General features: G+C 36.1%; 3 protein-coding genes across 5 annotated transcripts; 1 reads left to right on the forward strand and 2 right to left on the reverse strand.

Annotated features, from left to right (window-relative positions):
• The first annotated feature begins 217 nt into the window (after positions 1–217).
• On the forward strand, positions 218–6,614 carry LOC105265523 (uncharacterized). The gene is made up of 7 exons (XM_011303057.1): positions 218–1,863; positions 1,943–2,055; positions 2,422–2,643; positions 3,007–3,425; positions 4,038–4,731; positions 5,149–5,383; positions 5,810–6,614. The coding sequence occupies exons 1-7, from the start codon at positions 1,743–1,745 to the stop codon at positions 6,013–6,015; spliced, it is 2,010 nt and encodes a 669-aa protein (XP_011301359.1). The 5' UTR covers positions 218–1,742; the 3' UTR covers positions 6,016–6,614.
• An 88-nt stretch (positions 6,615–6,702) lies between these two features.
• Positions 6,703–14,625, reverse strand: LOC105265522 (uncharacterized). Of its 2 annotated transcripts, none has more exons than XM_011303056.1 (7): positions 13,728–14,625; positions 9,724–11,224; positions 9,155–9,315; positions 8,652–8,823; positions 8,029–8,292; positions 7,302–7,523; positions 6,703–7,225 (listed from the first exon to the last, which is right to left on the reverse strand). In XM_011303056.1, the coding sequence occupies exons 2-7, from the start codon at positions 11,017–11,019 to the stop codon at positions 6,767–6,769; spliced, it is 2,574 nt and encodes an 857-aa protein (XP_011301358.1). In that variant the 5' UTR covers positions 11,020–11,224; positions 13,728–14,625; the 3' UTR covers positions 6,703–6,766. The 2 variants fall into 2 exon arrangements, with proteins under 2 accessions (XP_011301358.1, XP_011301357.1); XM_011303055.1 differs by having other exon boundaries at positions 9,143–9,315.
• A 153-nt stretch (positions 14,626–14,778) lies between these two features.
• On the reverse strand, positions 14,779–27,161 carry LOC105265525 (monocarboxylate transporter 9-like). 2 transcript variants are annotated; one of them, XM_011303063.1, is made up of 4 exons: positions 26,872–27,161; positions 18,694–21,267; positions 17,877–18,162; positions 14,779–17,416 (listed from the first exon to the last, which is right to left on the reverse strand). In XM_011303063.1, the coding sequence occupies exons 2-4, from the start codon at positions 20,812–20,814 to the stop codon at positions 17,235–17,237; spliced, it is 2,589 nt and encodes an 862-aa protein (XP_011301365.1). In that variant the 5' UTR covers positions 20,815–21,267; positions 26,872–27,161; the 3' UTR covers positions 14,779–17,234. The 2 variants fall into 2 exon arrangements, with proteins under 2 accessions (XP_011301365.1, XP_011301364.1); XM_011303062.1 differs by lacking the exon at positions 26,872–27,161 and adding an exon at positions 22,310–22,918.
• Positions 27,162–27,167: the final 6 nt, after the last annotated feature.

Raw genomic sequence — 27,167 nt, forward strand, 5'->3', positions numbered from 1 at the left:
GATTATTTTGATTTCATTAACACTATCTTCTTTCAGTTTCCTTCTGATTTTTTTTTATTTCATCATCACTATCTTCTTTCAGCTTTCTTCTGATTTTTTTGATTTCATCATCACTATCTTCTTTCAGCTCTCTTCTGATTATTTTGATTTCATCATCACTATCTTCTTTCAGCTTTCTTCTGATTATTTTGATTTCATCATCATTATCTTCTTTCATCTTTCTTCTGAGTTTTTTTATTTCATCATCATTATCTTCTTTCAGCTTTTTTCTGATTATTTTGATTTCATCATCACTATCTTCTTTCAGTTTCCTTCGGATTATTTTGATTTCATCATCACTATCTTGTTTCAGTTTCTTTCTGAATTCTCTTCTGAATTCTAAAGGTCCTCTTCAGCCAGTCCCGAGATATTTGCTGAAAACTAGGGTCGATAAAAAATTCTTATTCCAGTTTACCATTCCATAATAAAATTATTTCGCAAGAGAAATATAGTCAGCCCGCCAGAAGATTCTAAACAGTATTATCATATCATGTCTTTAGAGTATCATCCTTTAGAGAGAATTTCATAAGTACAAACATTGCCAATATTGACTTCATCAGTATTTCTAATCTTCATTGCTCAATAATTATTGCAGGACTCATTTGATGTAGATATCCTTACCGACGTTCTCACCCGAATGGTCATGTATATTTAGAGATCGTTGGTTGGGAGAAAAAGGTTCTTGATGGTAGAAATTTTTTTAACTCAAACATTTTCAATTCTTCAGTTTCTTGACAAAATTAATATTGAAAAATTATCACATGAGGCGCAGACGACTCAGAATTCCCTGAAATTCACTTTTTCATTTCACATTTCACTCCAGTTTTTACCTCAAATTTTCTAATTTTCCAAGAATTCTTTTCCAAAATGTCTGGAAAAGTTCAAAATCCTCCAAAAATAACCAAAATACCAAGACTCTTAAAAAATACAAAAATTTTGCATTTACGATAAAAGATTTTTTGAAATTCCAAACAGTTTAATTTTAACTCTAGTTTTTTAGTTGATGTGAACAATAGCAACCCCAGGTACAGATAATTAAAGAAAGTGATTAAATTACATTTTGATCGTCCGCCAATCAAAAAATTTTTCTCTAACATCCAGAAACTTTTTCTTTCTGTGTTATAACTGAATTCTAAACAATGTTCCCTGGACAATCAAAAACTTACTGTAACATATTAAAAAACCTTATTTCAGCAATTGTTTATATTAACTCAGTCGTCACGCTGAATAGCTAAATAATTTAGTGTAATCTTTATCGTTTGATGATATAATTTATTGAAATTAGACCAATGAAAACCTCCAAGGAGGAGTTACCGGATAGAGTTCCCCTGTAAGATTAAGAATATATTTTAAAAATTAGAGGGAAAAAATTTCAAAGTCCCAAGTTCGAAATTTCGTCAAGCGATATGGCGAAACAAAGAAAGAGTGAGACGTAGTGGGGATGTACGTTGTATGAAACAATTTGAGCAACTGAGCATTCGTCATGTGTATCTCATGCTCAAGTCAATAGATATTTATTGCAGGGTCATAAGTCATAGCTCAATGCTTTATAATCAACAAATGCCAGCGCTCAGTTCTTCCACAACGCTCATCCAGACAATTACGTAATTTGTTGAATGAATTTTGTTGTAAAATGTACTGATGTAAAAAATTTTTGCCAACGGTGAAAGTGATTGAACAATAAATGGATTTTTTGTGATACAATGGGTGGACTCTCTCCCTTCTGGATTTTCAATCTATTTCACATTCATTTTATTTCAGATATTATTCTCACCATTGGAATTGCAATAGTTTTTGCACCTATTTTCATCGTCAATTACGCTGGTGAATTTTCTCTCTCCGCAGAATTTTATTTTCTGATGGAAAACACTCAGCCAATAGATAACGATCGATTTATTTGCAGTTATTCAATCATTTCGCCGATGTTGGATACGTTTTATCAAATGGAAGTACCCAAATCACATTATTGTGGAGAAAAATAGCATCGAAAGTATTTTAGATAATGGAAAAAATCAAGTGAGAGTTTTTCATTTTATCGCTAGAACAGAAATATATAAACACAAATACATAAAGCTATATTTATCATTAATTTCATTAACTTAAATATTCATAATGCAGCACTGAACTGGTGAAGTGAGATAAGTCAAGCCTTGAAACCGTCGCAGAAATATCGAAAAACTTTCTCGTATCTGATTAAATTCGTGATAAACAAGGTTTTCTTATCTTGAACTTTTTAACAAAACAGTTAACGTGAATGGTTTTTTGATGAATTGATGGATCAATCGATATTTACCGAAATTAAAATCCGTCTAATCTCACTTTATTATTCGCTATAAAATTCAATATCATTTGGTTCCTTCACACTTTAATAATTCTCTTCAGGGAATTTGTACTCTGTTAGTACAGGGCGGTAAGATCCTCGATGAAGAGTTGCGAAGTCATCTGAATTATTTGGTATCAAAGAAAACAGCACTGGGATCGAAATTGAGTAGTAAATATGGTTTATATGCCTGGCGCTACCATGACGACTTCTCCTTGGACAATCACTTGATTGATGCACCCACTTTCTTCCGGGGACGACCGCTAACTGATACCAATATTCAGGTGAATGTAATAATAAACTATTCCATCTAAAATAATTAAAAATAAAATATCAATCTTCCAGGAAAGGTTTCGCATTTTTCCCAAAAAAATTCAATAAACTTGAAACAGAAATTCAGTAAAATTTTTTATAGAAAGCCCTGGATTTTCCTACTATCTTTTTCCTCTACGTTGTCATTAAATTATTGGATTAACTTCTCTGAATTAATATCTAAAAGTTAAAATTTGAAAGTCTTCTCAAAGAGTATTCCTGTTGTTCTTCCTTGTGCATCAGGAACAGAAATTGAAAATAAAATCATTAATTTCTGTTTGTGATATTATTAATGATTGAAATAATTTATAATTTACTATTCCAAACGCGATCAGGAGTACGTGAGCGAAGTGACATCGAAATTCCTCCCCCTGGGGCTGCCCCCGTGGCAGATTCACCTGATCAGCTGTTCCTCGAAAGGTGAAGAGAGCCAAATCTACTTGGTACGTGCTCACCACCTCCTCCTGAGACAAGAGCACCTCACACTAGCTGATTTTCTACCCCTCCAATACTCCTCCGACACCTGGAATTCCCAGGAAAGTGAATCTCCCTTCATCAATCTCTACGCCAAGCCCTCAGCTCTACCAAAACTCCATCAGAAACTCACGGAGAGCTTCAGCAACAATTGGAACGAATTCCTGTGCAATAATGATCCTATGGAGCGACCAGAGATTCTTAAAAACCACATCGGTTTATTTCAGTGTTGCAAGATTGGAATTATCGTGCTCGTGGCTACATGCAAAATATCAAAACGGTGAGCGTTATTTATTCATTTCTAATTCATCTATTTTGCAATAATAATTTATACTCAAACTCAAATTCAAACTTCGATCAACAGAGAATTTCGATAGGAGAAACGTCATTTCATAGATTGAAACGATTGTTTAAGCACATCGCTAAAATAATAATACGTTACAAGAAAATAAATTTTAACCGATTTTACAACAAATAATGGAGTATTCCAGCGGATTAAAAAATTGGTCTGTAATACGCTGTTAGAAATTCCTTGAAATGTCAGTTACAAACTCACTTGAATTTTCAATTATGCGAGTTTAGATTCAATTTCAATTAAGAACAATTGTTAAATTTTTCATTTCCCTTCACATTTGTAAAAAATTGGGCTTCTCATATTTAATGGCAATTTATTTGATTATTACAATTGAATTTTCGATAGAATTTTTAACATTTCCACGAATTTTTAATTCCATATGCATCTGAAAATGAAAAATTACCAGAATATTCAAGAAATTGACTGGAGTGTCAACGGGGAATTCTACAGAAATTTCTTGTCACCTTATCCTTGTTAAGAATTTCAAATATAGTTTTTTAACAGTGTAGAGACTAATTGAGATGAATTTCTCCTCAGGAATGACGCAAGGAAAATAAAATCAAGAGCTTCGATACTGCACTGTGAGGCACAGAAACGAAATTTCAATCTCTCGACGATCTGGCAGGCCCTTTGGAAGTCCCTGGACCCAATCCAGAACGTCACGTCGATTATCCATTGGCTCTGGTACTTCACAATAATCTCAACGATAAAATCCCCGATTCTAGTGTACCGTGAGCTCAGAGCCCTGCACTCACGCCAAAAACACTGTTACCCGGACACCCTGACCTCAGTCCTCTCCTGCTACCTTCCCCTGATATTCCAGTCCCTCCTGGAGGTCTGGTCAATCCTGCAGATCGTTTCTGGTGCAGCCAGATCAATTCTCAACGAGATGTTTTCAAAAAACGTCCAGTCTAATCAACTCCAGACCATTTCACCTTGCGGCAGAAAAGTCATCGCCTGGTCGGACCAAGTCGACCTCGACATTCTCCACCGGATTTCGAGTGTCACTGGTGCTTCTCACGTCGATATCCTCCTCACTGCAATTGTTGACTCTCTCAAGGTATACTTCAAACAATCCGGACAAATTATTCCTCGACAGGTGCTCGCAACTGCGCGATATGTTAATCACAGATCTTTATTCATTAAAAATCGCGAGGTCCAAGGAATTCTCTGTCTTTCACTTCCCACCAGGACACCGCATTTTGACAATGACCTCGTCGAGATTTTAGAGGTAATTGAATTCATTCTATTAGTCCATTTTCTTACGTATCAAATAAATTACTGAAAATCAAACGCTCTTTCTAAGAAATTTTACTGGAGATTGAAATTGTTTTAGAACATTATATTTTTTTCACCAATTCTATTTTCAATATTCAAATTGTCGATCATGATTTTAATGCATATTTTTTCGTGGATTATCTTATGAAAAAGAAAAAAAAACGCCGAAGGATTTCTATAGAAAAATAAAAATCTCAAAATCGAGTCTAATAAAAATGCAATTGAATTTCTTAGAAGGTAGTTTCTATGAATTTTTATGCACCCACTCCTGTAAATTAATTTTATACTCGTACCACTGGAATTTGAATTTGACACGTTGGGAGGAATTTTAAATTGATACCTGGAAAATTGCGATATTTATTCCGTCCAGGTAATCAAGAAGAATGTGGTGGAAGCCAGGGGGAAACAGAAAGCGATATACGCAATAACATCTAGAGAAAATTTCAGACAGATCCTTACGTCATTCCTCCCATCAATTTTAATAAAAATTATATTGAATCATCTCACGAGGAGATACTCCCTCAGTTTGACACATGTTGATGGTGATTTACGAATTGACGGGGTTGAGACTGCAGTCTACTGGTCGCCACCCCAAGGAAATTGCAGTGAGCACTCTTTAAATATTTAAATATTCAATTACTAACACCTGAATAAAAATCTATTCTATATAATCAAAACATAATTCTATATACTGCAATTCTAGTTCCGTTAGAATTTTATCTTTTATATATATATATATATATATATATAAATCTTTTTATAATATATAAATATTATCTCTTATAAATATATATTTAATTTTCCGTTCGTCTTTTTATCGTTTATTTATGAAGATTCTATAAAAATTTTTGATTTTGCAAATGAAACTTCAAGAGAGTTGCAACAAAATTCGGATGAAAAAATAACAGAGATAATTTTTTAAAAAAGAGGCCATAGGTTTTTATTTTTTTCACGTTAGCAGAACGACAGTTGTTGAAACAAATTAGAATAATTAGCAAGTTAAAGTAATTATCGAAATTCCCGTACTGCAGATCTATCGATAACTCTCCATCGATATGGCACTGGATTTCGATTAGGAGTGATGGGGGATGCGTTGATGAGCCCTCAGCACGCGACGATCACCAGAACATTTCCCACGAGTGTCGAAAAACTGGCGAGAACTCTAGGTGTTTCCGCCCCATCGAGCAGAACCTCTAGTCCAGGACCCCTGAGTCCCACCACATCCCCAGGTCATTAAACAACAAAAAAATCCAGGAGTCTCCACAAAAAGCTATCGATTAATCATTGTTATTCATTAATTATTATTCGTTATTATGAGACTATCACGTGTAATACAAATCCACTTATAATTCAAGCTGTTTATTATACAGTGGACCTAATTCAATATTCGCTGTACAGATTCAGTAGTTTACAATCCCTCAGGTGGAAGGTTCTATTTATAACACTGTAATAAAATAAGAGTTACTCAAGGCATTTGAATGGCAGTAAATCAACAATAATTCTCATCTTCAATTCTTTAAATACATTACAATCACTATTCATTCTTTTTGATGAATGAAAAGTAGGAATATAACTTTGATATCACTAGAAGAAGATAAAATTAACTTCTTCCATCAACAAATAATGCTCCAGGATATCCAAGGACTCCAGTTGTTTTCATGTTATTTCTCTATTTCTTTATTTTAATCATCATCAATCATCACTATTGATTTCCCAAGAAAAAATGAAACTCAACAATAATCTCTTTTTAATCATTTATCAATAAATAGTATAACAAGTTCTTTTCTTGAATTGTACCATGAGAAAAAATGACATTACAACGGCAAAAACAAAAAATTTACTATTTAAAATTCTAATAAAAAAATTCAATTGAACTTTAAATAAAGAAAGTGCAAGTGCTTCCTATTGATTTTATTGACGTGTGCACTTGGATATCCTTAAAATAAACGAGTATTAGTAAATAAAAAATCAACAACTGAATTATCGGTCTAAGTATCGCACTCCCTTTCCCCGATTTTATCCATCTCCATGGGGCCACTGCCCCACAATTTTCTATTCTTCGTGCAGGGTATCATCCCCATGAGAAGACCAGACACGATGATCCATCCCCCAGCTAGAAGGAACGACAGCTCCCAGGACTGGGTGATATCGAACATGAGACCAGCCAGAGGAGGACCAATTAAATTACCGATTCCCTGACAGAGAAGACTCAATCCATAGGCTGTGGTGAATCTTTCTAGGGGTATGAGCTCCACGAGGATCACCGGAGTGAAGCTGAAGTTGCTGGCGAAGAACAAACCGAAGAAGGCGGTTGTTATCATGAGGAGGGTGTAGTGGTGAGTGAATACCGACATTAATATCGTAGCAATTCCACAGGCTATCAGACAAAAAGTGTAGGTCTTGCTGACGTTCATCCAAGGCTGGTCACCTGCCCAGCCTAGACCAATCTGAAATTAAAAGTACACGGAGTGGCAATATTTTGGATTAGTAACTCCTCTCAACTCTATCCGACTCTCTCCTTACCATCCCTATAGTATTGGTAATTCCAATAATACTAAGTAGTCGAGCACCATCAGCCTCTGAGTATCCATTTCTCGTGAGATGCTCAGCGAGGTAAAAATAAGGCACGATAAACCACGTAAACAAGAGAATCGTTGATAACGAGAGGAGTAAGAAGTGGAGCTCCAGGAACATCGAAAAATCCATCATGCCCTTCAGCAGATCCACCAGCTCGCTGTACCACTTCTGCAAGGGAAAATATTCCGGTTTTAATGGGATCTATTATTCTATTAATTCATGGATCTATTCACGTATGAAATAATTTCGCTGAAAAATCTTGCGTTGTCTACAAAAAATTCTAATGAATTTCTCTAAAAATCGACATTTCCCGAAAAAGTTATTCTGTTGAGGTTTTTTCGGTAAAAGATTGTTGGGTATAATATTTCCAAGCTTTTTGATTCAATTTCATTACTGTAAATAAATAAAGACAGGGAATAAAACAGATAATTTATCCCCAAGAATTTCAGTAGAAAATTGAAAATCTATCAATTTTTTCTATCAAACAATACGTCTTGACATAATGACATGATAAAATTACATAATTTTTTATAAAGCTAATTCCAAAGAAAAGAGAATTGTTGAAATTCTAATAGAACTGTTAATTAAGTTATATGAGGTTTTGTTCGAGATTCAATAGGGTTTTTTGATGAAAGGGCTAGATTTTTTAATGAATTTTTTTCATGCGTGTTACTTCTTCGTTCTCCTTGGCCAAGGTCGTCATACTGTTCCTGTAGATATTGGGACAGCTGCTGGCTCTCAGCCTGTACTTGTGGAGGTTCATCACAGCCCCTCGGTACATCAGCGAATTCCTGTGGACTCGTATGTCCTTGAAGTAATGAGTATTCGTATTGAACTGTCGTCTGAGCCAGGGAAGGGAATCAGTTCTCACGACACCTCCACCGAACCCAGGAAGATGGTGCTTCGAATTGCTCTTCGTTTTTTCCGCCTCTGCTATCTGCCAATTTAATTCCATAATTTTCAGTCGGATATTTTTCAATTGTCCCCACAGTGCCAAGAAAAAGACGCAATGAATTCTCTCTATAAATTACTAATTAATTAAAGTCCTGCATGTACTGTATTGAACGAAATGATTGGTTCGAATTTTAAAGAATTGTAACAGGATAAAATTCAAACCAAAGATGACAGGTAGATAGATAAAGTGCGGGCTTTCCATAATTATTTAATTATAGTTTCGGTCCAAATATTTTCTCGCTGTACCCGTTGTATTTAGAAATAAATTCCAATCAAAAATGCAAAAATCGTAATTTTCCTTGAACTGAGTACTCAGATGGAATGATGATAATATTTTTTTACAGCTTGTGCCAATTCCTTCGCCAACAGTGGGTTGGCCAGTTCCAGATCCTTCTTGGACATTCTCCTCTGGGCCAGAACCCTCGTGGAGGCATGAGTGGACCCTGGCCGAGATTCCCTCAGCTCTTTCGTAACCACTGGCTGAGGTGGTGACTTATCAGTCGCTTGTTTAATCCTGAAATATAAAAAATTCCGTTAAAACCAGAAGAAATAATTCTCTTTAATTCTTATCATCACCCGGAGAAAATTTATTTATACAAAAATTCCAGTGGTCTTAAAAAATTCATTAAACAGTCCATGAACTTTCATCTCATTAATTTGAAATTCCAAGCCTCATCCCACAACTATAAATGTTGATAGATTTTTATTTTATTCGTATCTCTACCACCAATGGAGTTTTTCTACAGAATTTCTCTCCGTGCAGTCTACACGTGCATGGAATAACGCACAAATAATAATAAAAGTAAAAATAAAAAGGGATGCGGATATCAGACCAATTGTGTAACCTCATGGACATGGTAACTCCAGTCTTATTGGCATCAGTCGTTTGATCATCGAGTTTCTTATCTGAGAGACTTCTGCACAGCAGAAGACTAGGGTAATTCTCGAGGATGACGTTGTAGAGTCTCGAGTTACCCGAGAGTGACTCCAGTACCTCCAGAGGTACCTGAAACATGGATGTCATTCGGTTTTTCCAAATTTTTATTAAATGTGAGAAATGAGATTTGGGCATTGACTACTTGAGAATATTTTTCAGTTTTAATTTCTCCTTTTTCTTCTTAATTTTTTTATTTTAGTAAAAAATTAGACAATGACTTTATTTTCACAGACTGGAATCTCATTCTCAAAATTTTTCTTTATTCTCATATTCCTCTGAGAGTGATAATTCTGCTGGTCCCCCATATGAGATGACTCTACAGAAAATAAACCCTTGGGTTATGAGAAGATTTAATTTTGAAAAAATGAATGATCGATATCGTGCATCATCTCGCCCATCCTTGAGTGGTCTAAAACCATTGATCCCTGAAAATAAATCATAAATGGAAAACCATTTTCTCTCTCCAGATTCGCCTACCTTTTCGCTCTGCTTAACAAAAGTGGGAAGATTAACAACACTCCTGAAGCCGACTCCAGGTTGTTGATTGGCAGCAGGTACCTCAGTGCTGGTCCTCAAGCTCTGAAGTAAATACTCAGGAGCCTTTCCACTCTTGAGCAGCCTCCGAAGCTCCTCAACACCAGGAAAGTCCTCAGTACTGATAGCAGAGTATGACCTACCCCCTTCAGACCTAGCAAGACTCTTCCTTGGAGTTCCAAATCCCTTCTCCTTGCTCTGCTCGATGAGCCACCACTCAGGATCCCGCATAACAGTTCCACAAACAATAAGATTGAAGAAAGTTCCCGCTAATAACAAACAAGTGCCCCTCCAGCCATACTCATCAATGAAGAAAGTGGTCATCGGTGCGTAAACAAATGTACCAATTCCAGAGCCACATGCCCCAAGGCCAACAGCCAGTGTACGTTTTTTATCAAACCAGTATGCAATACTGACGACCGCAGTTACGTAGCACAGACCCAGTCCCAGCCCAGCAAGCAGCCCAAAAGTCAAATACATTACCTCAATGGAATTAGCCTGCCAGCTGAGAACAAACCCAAGACCTGAAATTAGTCCACCGAGGATAGTCATCCTTCTGCAACCGTATCTGTCAACCAGAGCGGACATAACAGGTCCTGATAGTAGAGGAACAGCCATGAAGAGAGAACCAATCCAGGCTGTTTTCGCCTTGGACTCGCCAAATGCATTGAGAAATTCGATGTAAAGGAGACCAAAGCTGAAGGATACACCATCGGCAATCATAGAGATCACCAGAGATGCAAGGACAACCATCCAACCCCATCCACCATCTGGCACCTTGGACTTCTCCTCCTTATCCTTGAGATCCTTCTGGAAGACAACATCCATCGTGCTGGAGTCGATCGAGTCCCTGTCGTGTCTTCCATTGTAAATTCCCTGGGGTCGCTCCACTGGAGGACTCGCCAGTGTCAACCACGACTCGTATTCGCTCTCGTTTTTGTCTGGAGGAAGGGACTCAAGACTCGTTGGATCTATACTCAAGGCCAGTGTCGAGTCCCGACCGATTCCCGAGCTTTTGCTCGAGCCATCCTCCTTTCTCTCTGGCGATGTTGGTCCTTTCCTTGGGCTATCCTTTTTTGCGTAGAGACCCTCCTTTCGTGGCTTGGGCCTATCGTTGTTGTTGGATCTACTGATGGAATCGGATGTCCCATTCGGGCAGTTGTTGTTCCTCTGGTGGATGTCTTCTGGATGCGTTGACTTCGACTCGGAGAGTAGAATGTTATCGTTTTTGTCGGACATGGCTGATCTAAATGTAACTTGTGCTGCTCGTGTGGATCCAACGACGGGGCCAACCCTTTAGCCCTTGGATATTGCTCAAGGTTACGGTGTGTGTGGAAATCGGCTTACAAAGCATAGGTAACAAACGATTTATCCAGTTTTGCCGGCGGCACTTTCGGTGATTCTTCACCCTCAGCATGCACCCTCCTTTAGATTGCTCTTCAACCTGTTGGAGGTTCATTAGATTATTAATAATGGTGCTATCATTTTTTTATTAGTCGGTCGGTGGATTTGATCGCTCGAAATCAAGACTTATTATTTTTTGGAGAACATTTTTTAATAATGATATAAAGACAAATGTCATTTTATTTGCTTCTAGGAAAGCTCTCATTAAATATTTTGTAAGAAATTATAAAGCAGCTCTAGGAATTCTAGTGAAGTTCTATTGGAATTCCAGGAAAATCTCGTTGAAATGCTTTTTTAATGGGATTTACCTGTATAAATAAATACACTATTGGGAAATTACAATTGAAATTTCAAATAGAAATCTTGAAGTTTTTAACAACGATAAAGTGACATAAAATTTATGTGGGATGAACCTGAAAATTCAAGCTCTCATTAAAAAATCCATGATCATTTATTTAAAAAAAGGACGAATTTTCTTGACTTTTCAAAAAAAAATAAATTTATTTACTGTTTTTAATTGAAATCGGATTCAGACACTCATAATGAAAAATTTGAATTATTGACTTTGCGACTGAAATTAAAAAAAATGTTCAGTGCGTCTTTTAAATTTTTTTAATAAAAATATCAATGGAGTTTCTAGAGTTAAGAGATTTTCCTAGGGATTGCAGGAATCCGAAAGAAATAATAATTCCACATTGTAATTGCGGTACGTGAGTAAACAGCGACTTACCATTGCGATGATGTATACGACTAGAACTAAAATCATGCTTGATTGGGCATGGGAATGTGCATGCGTAAACTGGCGGTTCAATATTTAAATAATTCAACGCTGAAAAATAAAAGTACTGAAAAGGAAAGTGCTGTGAGGCATATTTATAGCGGCTATTCGTGGAGGGTAATTAGCCTAGGGGTAAGACGGATTTCCTGGAGAGATTCTTAAAGATCGCGTGATCGCGTGGGAGTGGGTCATGGGTTAAGGAAATCCGAGGGCCACAAGCCCAAGAATAAATGAGACTTTCCGAATTTCGTGGCAGCAGAGAAATGCGAAATGAAAATCCAAATTTTCATTATACACTCTAACTAAAAAAAAAATAGATCCTTCATTCACAGCCATTTCATTTAATTTCATCGAGACATTTTAATTAGTCAATCGACAATAAACTAATTTAAAAAAAAGAATTAAAAATGAAACTTGAATTAAAATTAAATTAAACAACCAATTTAAAAAATTAATAAGAAATTTAACTTGAATAAAATTAAATTAAACAACTAATTTTTTAAAAATGAATGAAAAATTAAACTTGAACACCACATTATTTACTCTAATCAATTGCCCATCAATCAGTCTTAATTAATTTTAATTAATTAATTAGAGGATGAGTGTATTGAAGTTTATTTCGTAAATATGAATGCAAACGGTTGCAAATTCCTAACAAATTCCCCATAAATTTACATCATGCATTAATTTGTCCCTGAAATTCTGTATTTCCACTCGTAAAATTCTCTGAAATCGCGACCACAAGACATGACAACCTGAACTTCTAATAAATAAAAAATGTGAATCAATAGCCGCCCACACTCATATCTCCAAACCAACATTCAATACTCCAAGTTGTCCCATCGTCTTAAAAATAGAAATTCCATAAAATATTCAAGGAGCCAGCTTTTCCTAAAAAAAAACGAGCAAACGAATGAAAATTCGGCAATTCCATTAATCAACTCAATGAAAAATGAGAAAAACTAGCACGACGTTCCCTGGAGGCTGAAATAAAATTCCACAGAGCCTAATTACATACGATCATTACGGAGGAGGAGTTATCCATCAACTCTTCCTCCCTGGGGCTTTCCCTGACCTTGAGCTTTCTCAAGAGGTGAGTCAGCGTATTAATAATTCAGAGTCATGATCATTACAGGATTACTATTCTCTAAGTACAACATATATGCGGGAGGAAAAAAGCACTGACGTGGGATGGGTCATGCAGAAGGAGAGGGTGTGCAGCGCTTCCCTCATCTCCATGGATACCAGATCGATTTTTGACTGTTCAATAAGCCGGTAAAATCGCATATACCCATTTTCCGGAATATCTAAAAATCCACGGTGAAAATAACAACTCGCTCCTCTATTTGATGTCTCCGTTATCTTCTGTATAATTTCACAAAGATACACCAACCGCGAGTAAATTAACGTCACACATCATAAATCGATCTGAATCCTGAGGTCACAGAGAATAAAACAAAAGTTTCTCCCAGAAATCAATCTTCCCCCCCTAAAAACACAGATAATCTTAAACAGGATGGAAATTATTAAATAAACATTGAATAGTCACCTTTCCATAATTAATTGTGTTTGTGTGCGTGTGCCACTACGATTTTTTTGTTTTTTTTTTAAATTTATTATTATAAAGAATAAACCACTGTGCAATTGAACTGAAAAGACAAATACATTTAGTATCAAAGGTCGTGCAGTGTTTAATACTTATCGAGCGAATTTACTATCTATAGTCTAATGAGGGGGTACGTCAAGGTTTTCCGGAGAAACTTACAGCAAAAATGATGGTTTATTAATAAATATTCTTATTAATCAGAATACTCTCACATATAGATCATCTCAAGCCACTCATTGATTAGTAATGATTAATCAACTGGACCGTTAATCACTTGTCAATGATATTTCACCCCCGTCAATGTCGCGCTGTCATCGAAATACTTCAACCCAAATTGCTAGATCAATTGACAGACAGGTGATCGGAATACACCTTTTATCAACACTTATTTACAGTACTCGTTACTCAGACTATTGGAGGAATCCACGGCTCCGAATGTACTGATATCCCTCATGAAATAAATCGTAGAACACCTGAAAATGAATTGAAAGAAAAAAAATCGGGGGGCGCATGTCCCTTCTGTTTGCGTTCTTGCGCACTCCGTACTTTATTCCCTCATACATGCTGGATAGCTTTCGTCTGGGGTCACACTGACTGATTTATTGTATACTATCAGATTATTATGTGACGCACGCTCTTACGTCTTCACATTTCTGTCTATTGACAAAAAAAAAAACGACTAAAAAAACATTGTCAATCTTTTATCTTTCGACTGAATGGGAATTAACTTTAACCGTTTCTCTTCGTTTCTATAGCAAACTGGAGATGGGTTATCTGATTAACTAGAAGCTGTATTCCAGTTTTGGATTAAAAGTGAATGCTGTTTGAATTGATTTATTAAAATTGATTCTTCAAAATCTAGAATAAAAAATAATAGAATAAAATAATTCAAATCAAGACATTAAGAAAACTGCGAATTGCTGGGATTCTTTGGTCGCAATTGTTATGAAAAAGGAACAACTATTTCTAATATTCAACAATTTATGAAAATTCTGTATTTTTACTATATTTTTTTGGCTGAAGGTCTGGAATTCATGGATCGAACTAACTTGTTTGATGTTGAATAAATTATCTACATAGACTTGATGCAATTATAAAAGAATTAATTTTTTTCTCAACAAATAAGTAAATAATAAATGTGGGCTTTTAAAGGAACATTTTTAATTAGTTCTATGGAAGACAGGAATGAAGGTTGGATGATTTGTTTCAGTTTCGATTACATTTTTAATCTTTATTTGATGAATGCTCTGAATATGCTGAATGTGCCTGACTCTTCTCATCAAGATTAACTTGTTCATGCTAATTCACATACAGTATATGTATCGGGCCGTTTTCTAAGAAATATATATTTCCATGTTGAGGGCACTGAATCGAGGACCACGTTTGAAAAAATTCAACTACTTTAGATGATCCATTAGAAAAACAAAAAATTATTACTCGAAAGAAATTCCACTTTCACTCCTTATCGCATATAAAAAAAAGACCTCCATTTCTCAAATGAGAAAAATATATATTCAGAAATATATGACAATTATATCCGGATATAGGTCGCATATATTTTATTCAAAAAATGCATTATCCGAAATAGATTTTCGATCTGAAATATATATTGGATATATATATATCAGATATATCTCGAAGCTCACAGTGAAGATATATCCAAGATATAAATATTTAAGGATATATTTAGGAAATTCCGACAAAATACTATATCTCAGTTGTAATTTTTGTGTTATATCTTTTTCTATTCGGGTGGTAATCGAATTAATTTTCACTCAACGATGGATTCATTGCGCACAGAAAATTTGAATCGGAAAAGCTCGACCAATTTCGCTATTTCAATTGACTAGGAAATACGTCGAGTTGTTGCCCTTCACCTATTTGATACTGAATGAAAATCTATTGGATTTCTTCAAATATCTATTACGAAAATGTCACGACTTGGTCGTGAATATTCAATACAAAGTACCAAAAAGTGAATAAATTTTTCCGTAAAATTCTTCTGCACTTGTTCTATTAAAATTGATTGAATAGAATGTCTTGTGAGCTTGGACATAATTTTTTCCACGTGATCCTCATAACGACGGAAGGCCATTAATTTATTTGAAATTCAACAGCACTCGAATGACTAAAAAATGATTAACTTGTCAATATATTGACCGCTACATGAGAACAATAGGAAAATCCATCCCTCCTACTCGCTAGGGCTTGGAGAATATCGGCGAAAATTTTAAATTTTCAAATATCAATTCAGTAATTGAATCTCCGAAGGATTCGTTGTAATAACTTCGTCCTTAATATCGAATAAACGTCCAATGTCTCCCGACTAATACTAGGATCGTACTTGGTCACCAATTCAACTATATTAACTTATTCCAAAATGTTCGAACGTTTCGTCTACCTCTATAATTATCTCTTATAGTAAAATATTACTCCGGATTCCATAAGACGCCAGTAAGGCCGCTGCAGATTTCCTACTAAAGATCTTCAAATTTCATCGAAAATAAGAGTATGTATTCCACATTCGACTTTACATTCGATAAAACCCACTCCGCACAACTCCATCGTTCCCACATTTTTTCATTTATCCTTTATCATCACAGAAAGCTATTATATACAAATAAAACTATTGTTTCCTCTCCCAGAATATTTGCCGCCGATTATTTACACTTGTTCATGCTTCCACTAAAGCAAATACTCTGTGAATACGACGAACACAAATTTTTTGATAAGATACCTTAAAAAAATCCTGCGCTTTCTCTTAAAATTTCTACTGAATTCTATTGAAATTCTATCAGAACATTCTAGTTTTTTTGCGGTAATTTATTTAAAAATCAGGACCCCGTGGGTTGAAACAGATATTTGTTGCTAGAAAATTGACCTGCAGCAAAAGACGTGAAAGAACAAATAGAATTATAGAATAAAATCAATGAAATTTCTCGGAGGAAGCACTAGGTTTTACTATGACGTTTTTCATGCGTGAAGGAATAAGCTGAATAATTGGATGTAGAATTTTGAATTATCAAAAAGTTCAATGAAGAACGAGAGAATAACAGAATTATTATTTACATTCGCTATATTTCTTGTGGAAAAAAACACTGAAGATATAGTCGATCAATTCGTATCGTATTCTAATTTTCTCAGAAGCTTTTCTCCACTCTACAGGAATTGCAGAATTTACCTCATAATTTCAATCAACTATCCTGAGATTCGAATGGGTCGGAGCCTTAACAAGAAATTGTTACATACTTTATTTATTCATTTATTCCTACTAACCTCTGATCGTCGAAAAAATGTATTCGGTTCAATAATATTGTTTCATCACTAATTCGTACAGAGTCGTATAGATTAATTGATAAATTACAATAAGGATCTCGATCTAGTACTAAACTTCATTGAATTTATAATCAAATGGAAGTTTCAGTATAAGGAAAAATTCCGAGACATATTTTTGCATTTGTACAAACGTCACTAAAAATTTGACAGCCGTTCCGATGTCTATTCCTTCGTGCATGCAAGCACAATTGATAAATAAATAACTGTTCAGATTAATTGATGAATAAATAGACAAATATGTGGGTCCGTTAAACCCAGCTTTTGTTATTGTTATGTTCTGGTCTGTTGTTTTTTCTTTTTGTTAACTCAATTAATTCATGACTCCATTGTTCACACGCTGTTTATTCCAGCAGCGAGATTTTTTCTCGAGAGATTGGCGTTATTCTTTCGAGAGTATTTTCGATACATCTCGATGCATGGGACTACCATCAGGAGAATCCCACTGAGACCAATGAAGAATCCTGCTAGGTAGAATGACAGGTCGTAGGTGCCTGTGATATCATAGAGCAAACCTAAAAAAAAAACAATTAAATTGTTAATAAAAAATGAGGACAAAAAAATCGAGTTTCGTTGAGAATTTCTGTTGGATTATGAAAACAAATATCAATATAATGAATACTACGATTGGATTTTTATTTCAAAGACTTATTATCAAGGAATAATTTCTGACTCTATTTAATCAAGAGACAATAAAACATGAACTATCTTTCTAAAAAAGTTTTGTACTTAAAAATCCCTATAAATTGACAATTCGCATAATTATACTACAAATCCAATAGAATTTTGATAGAGTTCCAACAGAAATTCTACAGACTTACTTTCTACGCGAGTAAATAGACATGAAAATTGAAATGAATATTTCATTCCAAGTGTATGATTGTTCTGTTAGTTGTTTCCAACTTTACTGTTGTTTATCTACGCAAATGGGAAACGTTTAATGAGATTTGCTGTTAATTATGAATATATATTTACCAGCCAGTGGTGGCCCCATGAGATTGGCAATTCCCTGAACCAGTAACAAGAGACCGTAGGCATTTGTAAAACGTTCAAGCGTTATAACTTCAACAAGAATAATACTCGTAAGACTGTAATTTGCAGCAATGAAAATACCAAATGCACCAGAAACCGCGCAGAGTGCGTAGTAATGTCTGACAACAAGTGGAATTATGCTTGTTACAGCACCACAGAGTATCATGCATACTGCATAAACGATGGAAGCATTCACCCAGACTTTATCTCCGGCCCATCCAAGGAAAATCTGAAACCAAAAATAATTATATTCCAATATATTCCGATCAAACCCTTAGAAATTCGTTCAACAACTCTCAGAGCATCTCCATCGCTTGCAAAAAAAATTTAGTTCAAAATTTAGTGGGTCCTCCACAAAATTCTATTCAATTCCTACCAGAACTGAATAAAATTATTCTAAAGTTCCAATAAAAATTAAATCAGTAACAAATTAGTAAACTACGATAAGTTTTATTTTTTCCATATCAGTTTTTAGCCAATATCTCGGAATTGAAAGACCACAGCTATTTATCACACTAACATTTTTTCTAGAAAAAGGTGAGAGGTAGAAAAAAGGTATTCATAAAAATATCGTTATCTTCTTTCCATTTCGAGATATCGGCTAAAAGCTTGCATGACACAAAAGTGCACTTCATCCCAGTTTAGCACTTCGCAACAGAAATATAGTTATTGATAAAAATTGAAGATTCCCATGCGATTTTTTTTTTCAGGGAAAAAAATGAAAAAGCCATTACGAAAAAGGGCAAGGGAAAATCACTACCTCTCCAAGCATATTGGTGATCCCAATAACCGAGATGAGCATAGAAGCATCAGTCTCGCTGAATCCCATCTCAATGGCATTATCAGTGAGATAAACATAAGGCACATCGTACCAGGTGTGTAGCAGAAAATTGCTAATGGAAAAAAGGAGAAATCTCGAGTCAGCAAAGTGTGAAAAATCCAGCATATCGACGACAAGATCCCAGAACTCCCACACCCCGGAGTACCAAACCAATTTTGTTTTGGCAATGGTGGTCATAGAATTCCTGTATATATCAGGACAGCTGGATGCCCTCAGCCTGTACCTATTGATATTGAGCATTGCACCGCGATAGGTGAGACTATGCCTGTGCATTCGAATATTCCTCAGATAAGCAGTGGGTAGCCTTCGATGTGCCTCGAGTGTCGAAGATCTCTGCAATTGACAGTCATCAGGCTGGAGTTTCCTCAGCCACCAGAGATAGACAGCGGCATCATCATTAGTCTCCTTAAACTTCTCACTATTCACCTTGCTCTTCCTATCCAAATTATCAAACTCTTCCCTGTCCTTCGCCTTGGTCAACTCATCATCGCAGACAACCGGCAAATTAACTCCATCATTGATCGTCGCTGAATCACTAAAACTTCTCGATGATGTCAAAAGACTCGGATAATTATGCAGCAGAATATTATAAACATCTTTCCTAGTGGCAAGTAACTCCAGAACTTCAATGGGCACCTGATCCCCATTCTTCAAAAACGTCGGTAGAGTGAGAAGACTAGAAAAATTCTTCCCATGCTCCTCCACATGCCTCCTGGAGTTCTCCAGAATAATTGGATTTGCTGATGCAGCTGAAAAACTCGCGACACCCGGTGTATGCGTTGTCGTATTCGCCGAAGAGCTAGCAGAGAAAGAATCAGCACTTGAGCTCTGAATTCTGCTAGTTCTCTTTCTCTCTCGATTTCGCTTTCTCTCCTGGCACTTGGCCTTCGCCCTAATGGTCGTCCACTCCAAATCCCTCATGAGACACCCACAAACCGCCAAATTAAAGAAGAATCCTGCAAGAATGAGGGTCGTACCCCTCCACCCGTACTCAGCCAAAAGATACTGGGTCAACGGTGCAAATATAAAAGTGCCAATTCCGCTGCCGCATACCGACAATCCCGTTGCGAATGATCTCCTCTTGTCGAAGTAGTAGGCTACGATGACAACAGCAGCGACAAAGCACAGTGACAGACCAAAGCCCGATATCACACCAAACGTAAATATAAGAACGGCCATTGAACTCGTGTACGATGATATGACAAATCCCAAAGTTGCCAAAATACTCCCAGCTATGGATACCCTCCTGCAGCCATACCTATCCGTCAAAAAGCTGGCAACAGGTCCTGACAAAAGTGGCATCGCCATGAAGAGAGAGCCAATCCAAGCTGTCTTGGACTTGCCCTCGCCGAAGTAATTGAGAAACTCCACGTAGATGACACCAAACGAGAAAGTTATACCATCAGCAATGAGATTGACCATGAAGGAAGCAGCGACAACGACCCAGCCCCATCCACCATCAGTGGGACGAGCCTCAGAGAATTGACCCAGACTGGAATTGTCTTCGGAGGATCCCTCAGCGGAAGGAGAACTGCTGGCTGTCGATATTGAAGGACTCGGGTGTCCATCGTCCTTTGGCTTTGACGATCTTTTGGTCCTCGACGCATTGAACTTCACCCGAAGGCACTTGTTACCATTCCCCACGATCGACGTTTCATTGAGAACACTCTCATTGCCATCCTTGTCATCAACGGATAGATTCCGGGTGTATAGACTGCCCGGTCGTTTGATGTTGTCATTTCTCTCGTTTCTTTGTTGAGCCTCTTGTCTGTCCTTGGTGATAGCCTCACGAGCCTCTTTCCTGATGTCACTCCCACTTTGCTCATTATTTCTTGTTCGGTACTTGACGAATGCCACATCCTCGCTCGCCTCATCCTCATAAGCTAGATTTGTCTTCTCCTTGTTCTCCAGCATTATTGAATGGTGAGACCTCTTGCCATTCAACACCGTTAAAATTTCGGGAATTTTTTTATCTCTATCATTGCCCTTGATTATTTCATTGTTATCACGATGCACTGTGTCAATCCACTCTGCCTCCATTATACCCACTCGAGGTGATTTATCATATTATTTAGACTCTCGGGGATTCACATCGGCTGGTGGATAAAATTAATTCACCTGAATTAAACACTCGCGCACTGATAAATGTTTATCGGTTTCGTCCTTGATTTGCACAGTGGCAATACGAGCCACTCGGGCTTTTCGATTGATAATTTACTTGGCAATGATAATATCGTCGTGGTTGTGCAAGTGAATGACTGGAAGACAAGTTTATTTGGATTATCTTTTTTGTTGTCATTAGTGTGGTCAAACGCGACAATACGTCGTCGCGTTTTAGTTCGCGTGCGGGGATGCAGCAGAATACGTTCCTTAGTTCTTTTAGCGTTACTATTGTTTAAGACAACCTTCACCACCTTCACCACCACTGAACCGTCGTTAACCCAGGCACCCATGCGGTGAACAATACGGCTTCCACAGCACTTCTGATATACTCTGAACAAACAAATTAATCAGTTAGAATCTTCATTACTCTCTCCATAAACACATTCCATTTATTTCCTATAAAAATTCCAAATGAAGTGAATAAGTCAGATAAGACCATTTCAATATCTTATAATTATTTATTTATCTCCAAAACTATACGTGAAAACTCTCTGATGTGAAAACAGCAAATTGCTTTTTCTCTAGATCATTAAATTTGTGATGAAGCTCTTTTGATGTCTTCGTGTAGTCAATGATTTTTTAATCAATTCGTGTTTTAAAAACCTTGGGATATTTTTAATTGTCATTATCTCACTTTGACACTTCTCTACTGGATTTAAATACTAATGATTTTGTGGGGTTCATTTGGATATCGGTGAATGATTGGGTTTATTGTGGGTTTAATTGAATTGGGAATTGTTCGGTAATAAAATAAAAGTTAGAGGCATTCAAACGTGTGAAATGGCGCAAGGAATCTAAACTCCAAGAGTATCTCTCTAGCCGTCTATAGACATGATTATAAACGATGCTCATTGTGTATGAGTTGCCATCAATTTAAGAATTTAACTTGTGCTCTTACGTTATACGTGTCACGTATATAATCCTCAACAACCTCTTCATGTTCGATTATAATACAAAAATAATTGTACAAACCTTCATCAAACGGATAAAAAATATTCAATGAAAACAGCTAGCGCTTTCTCTAGAAGTTCTTCATAAAGATTCAGATTTTAGAAAACGTCAATCCATTTGGATTCTTCCATATCTCTCAATCCGAAATATTTATGAAAAAAATTCAAGTCTATTGACGAATAAAACACCCATAATTTAAAAAGAATGCGCTAACGTATTTCTATTAAATAATGTGTTAAATAATAAATCCATTGATTTTTAAATGAAAATTTGCTGAAGGCCCCATAGAAATTCTGCTACAAGTAAAAACTGGAATGATTTTCCACTGTTAATTCTAATCAATGATGATTCAACACGTGAGTTCCACTCTCCATTCACACATTACAAGTAATTGGTAACTATAAAACTCAGTCCAACTAACTTGTTTCCTTCCATTTTTCACCATCTTGATAATTTCGAATTACACCATTAAACTGTTAAGACATCACTCAACTCCAGAATCGCGGTGCTGTCAACTGGCCGAAATACCGAACAGCTCTTCTCCCTTTTATTTTAATTATTAACCGCAAATAATAAAGAGCACTGGATGGACTGCCGAACTCTCGAGTGCGATCAACTTGTGGGTTCACACGTTATCGTATCGCCGCCCCGGCCTCTCGAAATGAAATAAAGAGAAAGAAAAAGAAAAAAAAAAGAAAACCAGAATAACAATAATAGCAATGAGTGTCAGAGTGAAGCGATTAGATTATCCGAATACTAGTACGAGTACACTAAAAGACGAACGGACTCTCGACCTTCGATCCTGTCAACTGCTAATTTTTTTCTTACGATTCGTCCAGTGAAATTACTGTCACTGATCGATTTTATCGAATTCGCCAATCCACAAATCGATACTCAATTCCCTCCAGATGAATCACAACTAAGCGTTATCAGGGTGAAGGGGGAGGGGTGGATTTATCGTGATTATTGTTATTACGATTAGACTCCTCACAAGAGAATCGTTGAACTAGTACTGAGGATAGAACGTCACTGCTTAACATCGCCTTTAGCCTCTGATTGACCATTTCCCCCCTTCGTATATATTCTTCCTCTTCTATTTTTCGAGATGCTTGGAGCTGACTTTTCCTGGCATTTCCTCTTATCAAGGTGCCCAAATTGGTCTTTCCGTTATCGTAGGCCTTCGGCAAACACTCGGGACTTTTGTCTACCCTCAGGGTATATACCGCCTGTCGATTTTCCCGTTGACAGATAACACCGAGTATTTGGGCTCTCTTCGAGACCTGGTTAGGAAAATTAAAGAGTCTTCCAGGTAGGCTATTTCTAATGTGCTTGTCGACGTGGGTTTGTCCTCGGGAGATTGCATTTTCTATTAATAATCGGGCAAATGATATGTATGCGGGTCGATTTCTATTGTTGGAGCGGTTGGAGACAGTGATAAGGTGATAATAGAGCTTTCTCGATTGTCCCGGACCTGTGGAAAAATCCTCCGGGAAATGCATTGCATGTCGGGATGAATTGTTCGGTAGAAAAATCGTTGCTGGTGTGGAGAGAGACTTTTTTGGTGGAAATAAATTTGTTACTGGAGGAGGAGTTTCCATTATTGAGGATGTTCTCTCCCCTTTTATCCAAAATTACCGGTTTTTTACGTCTTCTGACAAATTGTTGAGCCAGTTAACCCGAAAAACCTATAACATTTTTGTGTTTTATCACTATTTCAGGAATCGGGAATTTTCGTGAGTGTGGAATAATTTTCCAGTGCTTTTTCTAAAGTTTTATAATGTTTGAAAGGTTTAAAAAGAACGAAAGCAGATTGTTACACGATCATGACGTTTTAGGAGTCATTAAATAGTTATAAAATACGAAAACGATGTATTTCTTTATGAAAACTCGAAAAACCGGTAATTTTGGTAAAAGAAGGCAGAAGCCTTAAGGACCGGTTGGATTATCTGGAAAAGATAATTTACTCCAAAATTGGGATTCCTAATTACTCTGGCAATTAATCGTTTTTTTCAATAATTGTTAGCTAGCGTTCTAGCGGTTGTCAACAACTAAGCCGCTAGCTAACAATTATCGGAAAAAACGATTGATTGACGGAGTAATTAGAAGTCCCAATTTTGGAGTAAATTATCTTTTCCAGACAGTCCATCCGGGCCTTAAGAAAATTCTTGGAGCTGACGAGAATTCGAGATTCAAGAAAACATTCTTTGATACCGAGACGTGCCTATTCCGCATTAAGAAACTTGTTGTATTCCATATGCAAATAATTTGAGTTATTACCAATTTTATGTCAAAACTAGAAAATTCATTATCCCGGAAAAAATCGAAATCAATCTCAGAAAAAGAAAATTTTCTGATGTTTCCATCGGAATTGATTATTCGACTGAATAAATCTGTTTACCAACGGTCTGGAATTTAATTTATTTAATTTTCTTAATTTTCCACAAAGTAGTATGAATTTTCAATTATAGGAGTTTGAATTTAATTTCAATTATTAACGCTTAATGAATTTCCCATTTATGTTGATAATTAAAGATAATTGGAATTTTCATGATCAATGATAATCAATTTTTTAATGAATCGTGAAAATTCAGCGTCAAATACAAGTGAATTTTCCATAGATTAAAAATTCCGGGAAATTATTGCTCGAATTTTCAACATTTTCCCGGATTTTCAGTGCCACGTGGAACTGAAAATCGAGAATTACCAGAATATTCAAGACATTAACTGATTCGAGTTCTGCAGAAGTTTAAAATCACTTCGTAGATTTAAAAAATTCCAAGATTTCCTTGAAATTTTCCAAGAATGTACATTAAATTGCTTCACGTTGCTTCTGAATATTTCAATATTAAATGAAGTATTAACGACGTCTTGATGAGAATACCTTGTATTTCCCGATTCGAGAAGTGATTTAGCTAAATAATATTCCATCTATCAAATACGATAAGATCGACTCAATTTTAATGTTGAAAATACCTAAGCCGCCTCTACTGAAATTGTCTTTGATGGATTATGATTATGGTTGGGTCATTAAATAATTGCCCATCATGAACACGCATACTATGTATTTGTGAGGAAATTGATGACGCGAATCTTGGAAAAGGCAAATCCTCGTGCTTGAATTATCAGAGATCGGACGGATTAAAAAGTTTCTTTCCTCGTGGTTACAGATAGTATCCTATCAGTGACTATTGTGTAATAACTCGTGTGAGATCACATTCTCAGGGTGTGGATTATCAGTGGAGAGTGCTGATAAGTCTTATGACAATCGTGGAGAAAAAAGTTGAGGATTTGGGATTTAATCGCACTAAACTCATACCCAACGGCATATACACATTAATACCAGTTAAATGCTCATAAAACTGCTTCAGCTCAGCCTTCATGATTTTTCGAGGTGGTATCGATTGTTGTGCGCTGGGAACAGGCGTTTAATCGAATATAATTGAAGTTTATTCTCATCCAACCTTCATTTCCATGGCAATTTCATATTTTCAGTGGTAGCAAATGAGAGGATAACAGTTACTGGTAAATCTACACTGATTCGTGAATCAACAAATTGGATCAGTCATGAAATGGCATCATTATCGTTATGTAATTGCTCTGGCTCTCTGTCGGCGAAAAAATTAAGAAAATACAAAAAAACCAATTGTTTAGAATTTCATAAAAAATATTTTTTGCATTGAAAATCAATTATTAATTGATAGTTTTCAAGAGGTAATAATAATAAGTCTTGTAATAATAAGTCTTGTAATAATAAGTTTTTCATTACGATGTGCCGAAAAGTGACTTTCCCGCACATTGTGAAATAAAAATATTATTCGCAACTCGGTAAAAAGTTATTTTTGGCGTTCGCGCCTTCCGCGCGTGTTATAAAGCTCCCTCATGCCAAAAATCACTTTTTCGCACTTGTTGTGAAATATACTATTTTACTATTTCATAAATCAATTGTAAAATTATTTTTCGAAACTTCAGAATATGCTTATAGAAATCGAAAAACCTACCCATCCATTCATGTAACTTATTCTCACGTTGATCACATTTCCAACCAATAAAAGCCCTCATCGTATCATCTAAATATGCAGAGATACTAATACTAAAAAAAAAAGAGAGAAAGAGGACGTAGATCTTGACATTTCCCAAAACCAGGACTCACCCCTAAATTTAAACCAAAAATTTTAAACAAGTAGGGGATAGCAACATCGTCTGGTATAATCCTCACAAATGTAAAAAATTGGATTGAATCTCGCGATAACAAAAGCAAGAATTTCCCAAGGTCAGCGACAATCGATCGTCTTTTGTGATTACCGCCCTCCACGAGTGACCTTGAATGTTGCACACAAACATGTGGTATACCGAGACAAGAAAAGCGAGAAAGTCCGCAGTGGGAAAGTGCGTGAAGTTCCCGTGATAATTCACCACCTCATGCATCAAATAACTGAATTTACGAATTTCGAGGCTCGAGGACTCAACGTGGAACACCCACAACGTCTCAAGTACAATTGAGCTATAATCCCATTAAAGACTTTCCCAGGAATTACGCAAAAACATACGTAACAGATCTAATCATAACAAATCTGGCTGAATCAGCTGACGTTAAGAGAACAGTACAATGGCTGCTCATCGATCGTTCCCGAATTTTCGGTGGATTGGAATTACCGACTTAACAACCCAACTATTTTTACCTCCCTCAGTACAATTCAAAGATATTCCACAATTTTCCATGTCCCAGATTTTCCATTTCCTCTCATACCGTATTTAAACTTGCACCTCAAAAAATACCCATTCTCTCATTCTCTCATGAATTATCATTAGTATTAAAAACACCTGATAGAACAGAAACACAAATGAATAGAGTTTAAATTAATAAATCAGATGAACAAATAGATGAATAAATACATAGGTGAATGAACAACTAGTATTGATTGTTTAAATTTCTGTGGATAATAATTTCTTGTTATCTTTATTTATTAAAAATGTATTACTCACATTTATCTCTCCACACTCCAGCAAATGCTAAAAAACAGTGACACACTGCATGATTCGCTTCATTTATGAGTGCAATGTATCTCTGGGTGAATAATAAAGAAAACGTCAGGAATAATGAAAAAAGTGGAGATATCAAACGTTTTGCATGTGTGATTGAGACGCGTTCAACAAATCGTAGGGTTAACAAAATGCACTTGGGACTTGAGAACCCACGATTGATATCACCGATTGGTGATCAGGGACAATTATATCGTTTAATCGAACTTCTGCTGTGATGTAAAATTATTGTTTTTTTT

The sequence above is a fragment of the Fopius arisanus genome, unplaced genomic scaffold (genome assembly GCF_000806365.1).
Source record: "Fopius arisanus strain USDA-PBARC FA_bdor unplaced genomic scaffold, ASM80636v1 scaffold00030, whole genome shotgun sequence".
NCBI lineage: Eukaryota > Metazoa > Arthropoda > Insecta > Hymenoptera > Braconidae > Fopius > Fopius arisanus.

What these genes read in the sequence shown, in the direction of transcription:
- LOC105265522 (XM_011303055.1), bottom strand. Translation starts at nt 11,019, where the DNA reads ATGTCCGACAAAAACGATAACATTCTACTCTCCGAGTCGAAGTCAACG. An exon ending in CGAAGGAATTGGCACAAGCT is followed by an intron (nt 8,293 to 8,651) that starts GTAAAAAAATAT and finishes TTAAATTGGCAG; the next exon opens with ATAGCAGAGGCGGAAAAAAC. An exon ending in TGGCCAAGGAGAACGAAGAA is followed by an intron (nt 7,524 to 8,028) that starts GTAACACGCATG and finishes TTTCCCTTGCAG; the next exon opens with AAGTGGTACAGCGAGCTGGT.
- LOC105265525 (XM_011303063.1), bottom strand. Translation starts at nt 20,814, where the DNA reads ATGGAGGCAGAGTGGATTGACACAGTGCATCGTGATAACAATGAAATA. An exon ending in TCACCAATATGCTTGGAGAG is followed by an intron (nt 18,163 to 18,693) that starts GTAGTGATTTTC and finishes TTTTGGTTTCAG; the next exon opens with ATTTTCCTTGGATGGGCCGG. An exon ending in CATGGGGCCACCACTGGCTG is followed by an intron (nt 17,417 to 17,876) that starts GTAAATATATAT and finishes TTTTTTTTTTAG; the next exon opens with GTTTGCTCTATGATATCACA.
- LOC105265523 (XM_011303057.1), top strand. Translation starts at nt 1,743, where the DNA reads ATGGGTGGACTCTCTCCCTTCTGGATTTTCAATCTATTTCACATTCAT. An exon ending in TAACTGATACCAATATTCAG is followed by an intron (nt 2,644 to 3,006) that starts GTGAATGTAATA and finishes AAACGCGATCAG; the next exon opens with GAGTACGTGAGCGAAGTGAC. An exon ending in GCCACCCCAAGGAAATTGCA is followed by an intron (nt 5,384 to 5,809) that starts GTGAGCACTCTT and finishes CCCGTACTGCAG; the next exon opens with ATCTATCGATAACTCTCCAT.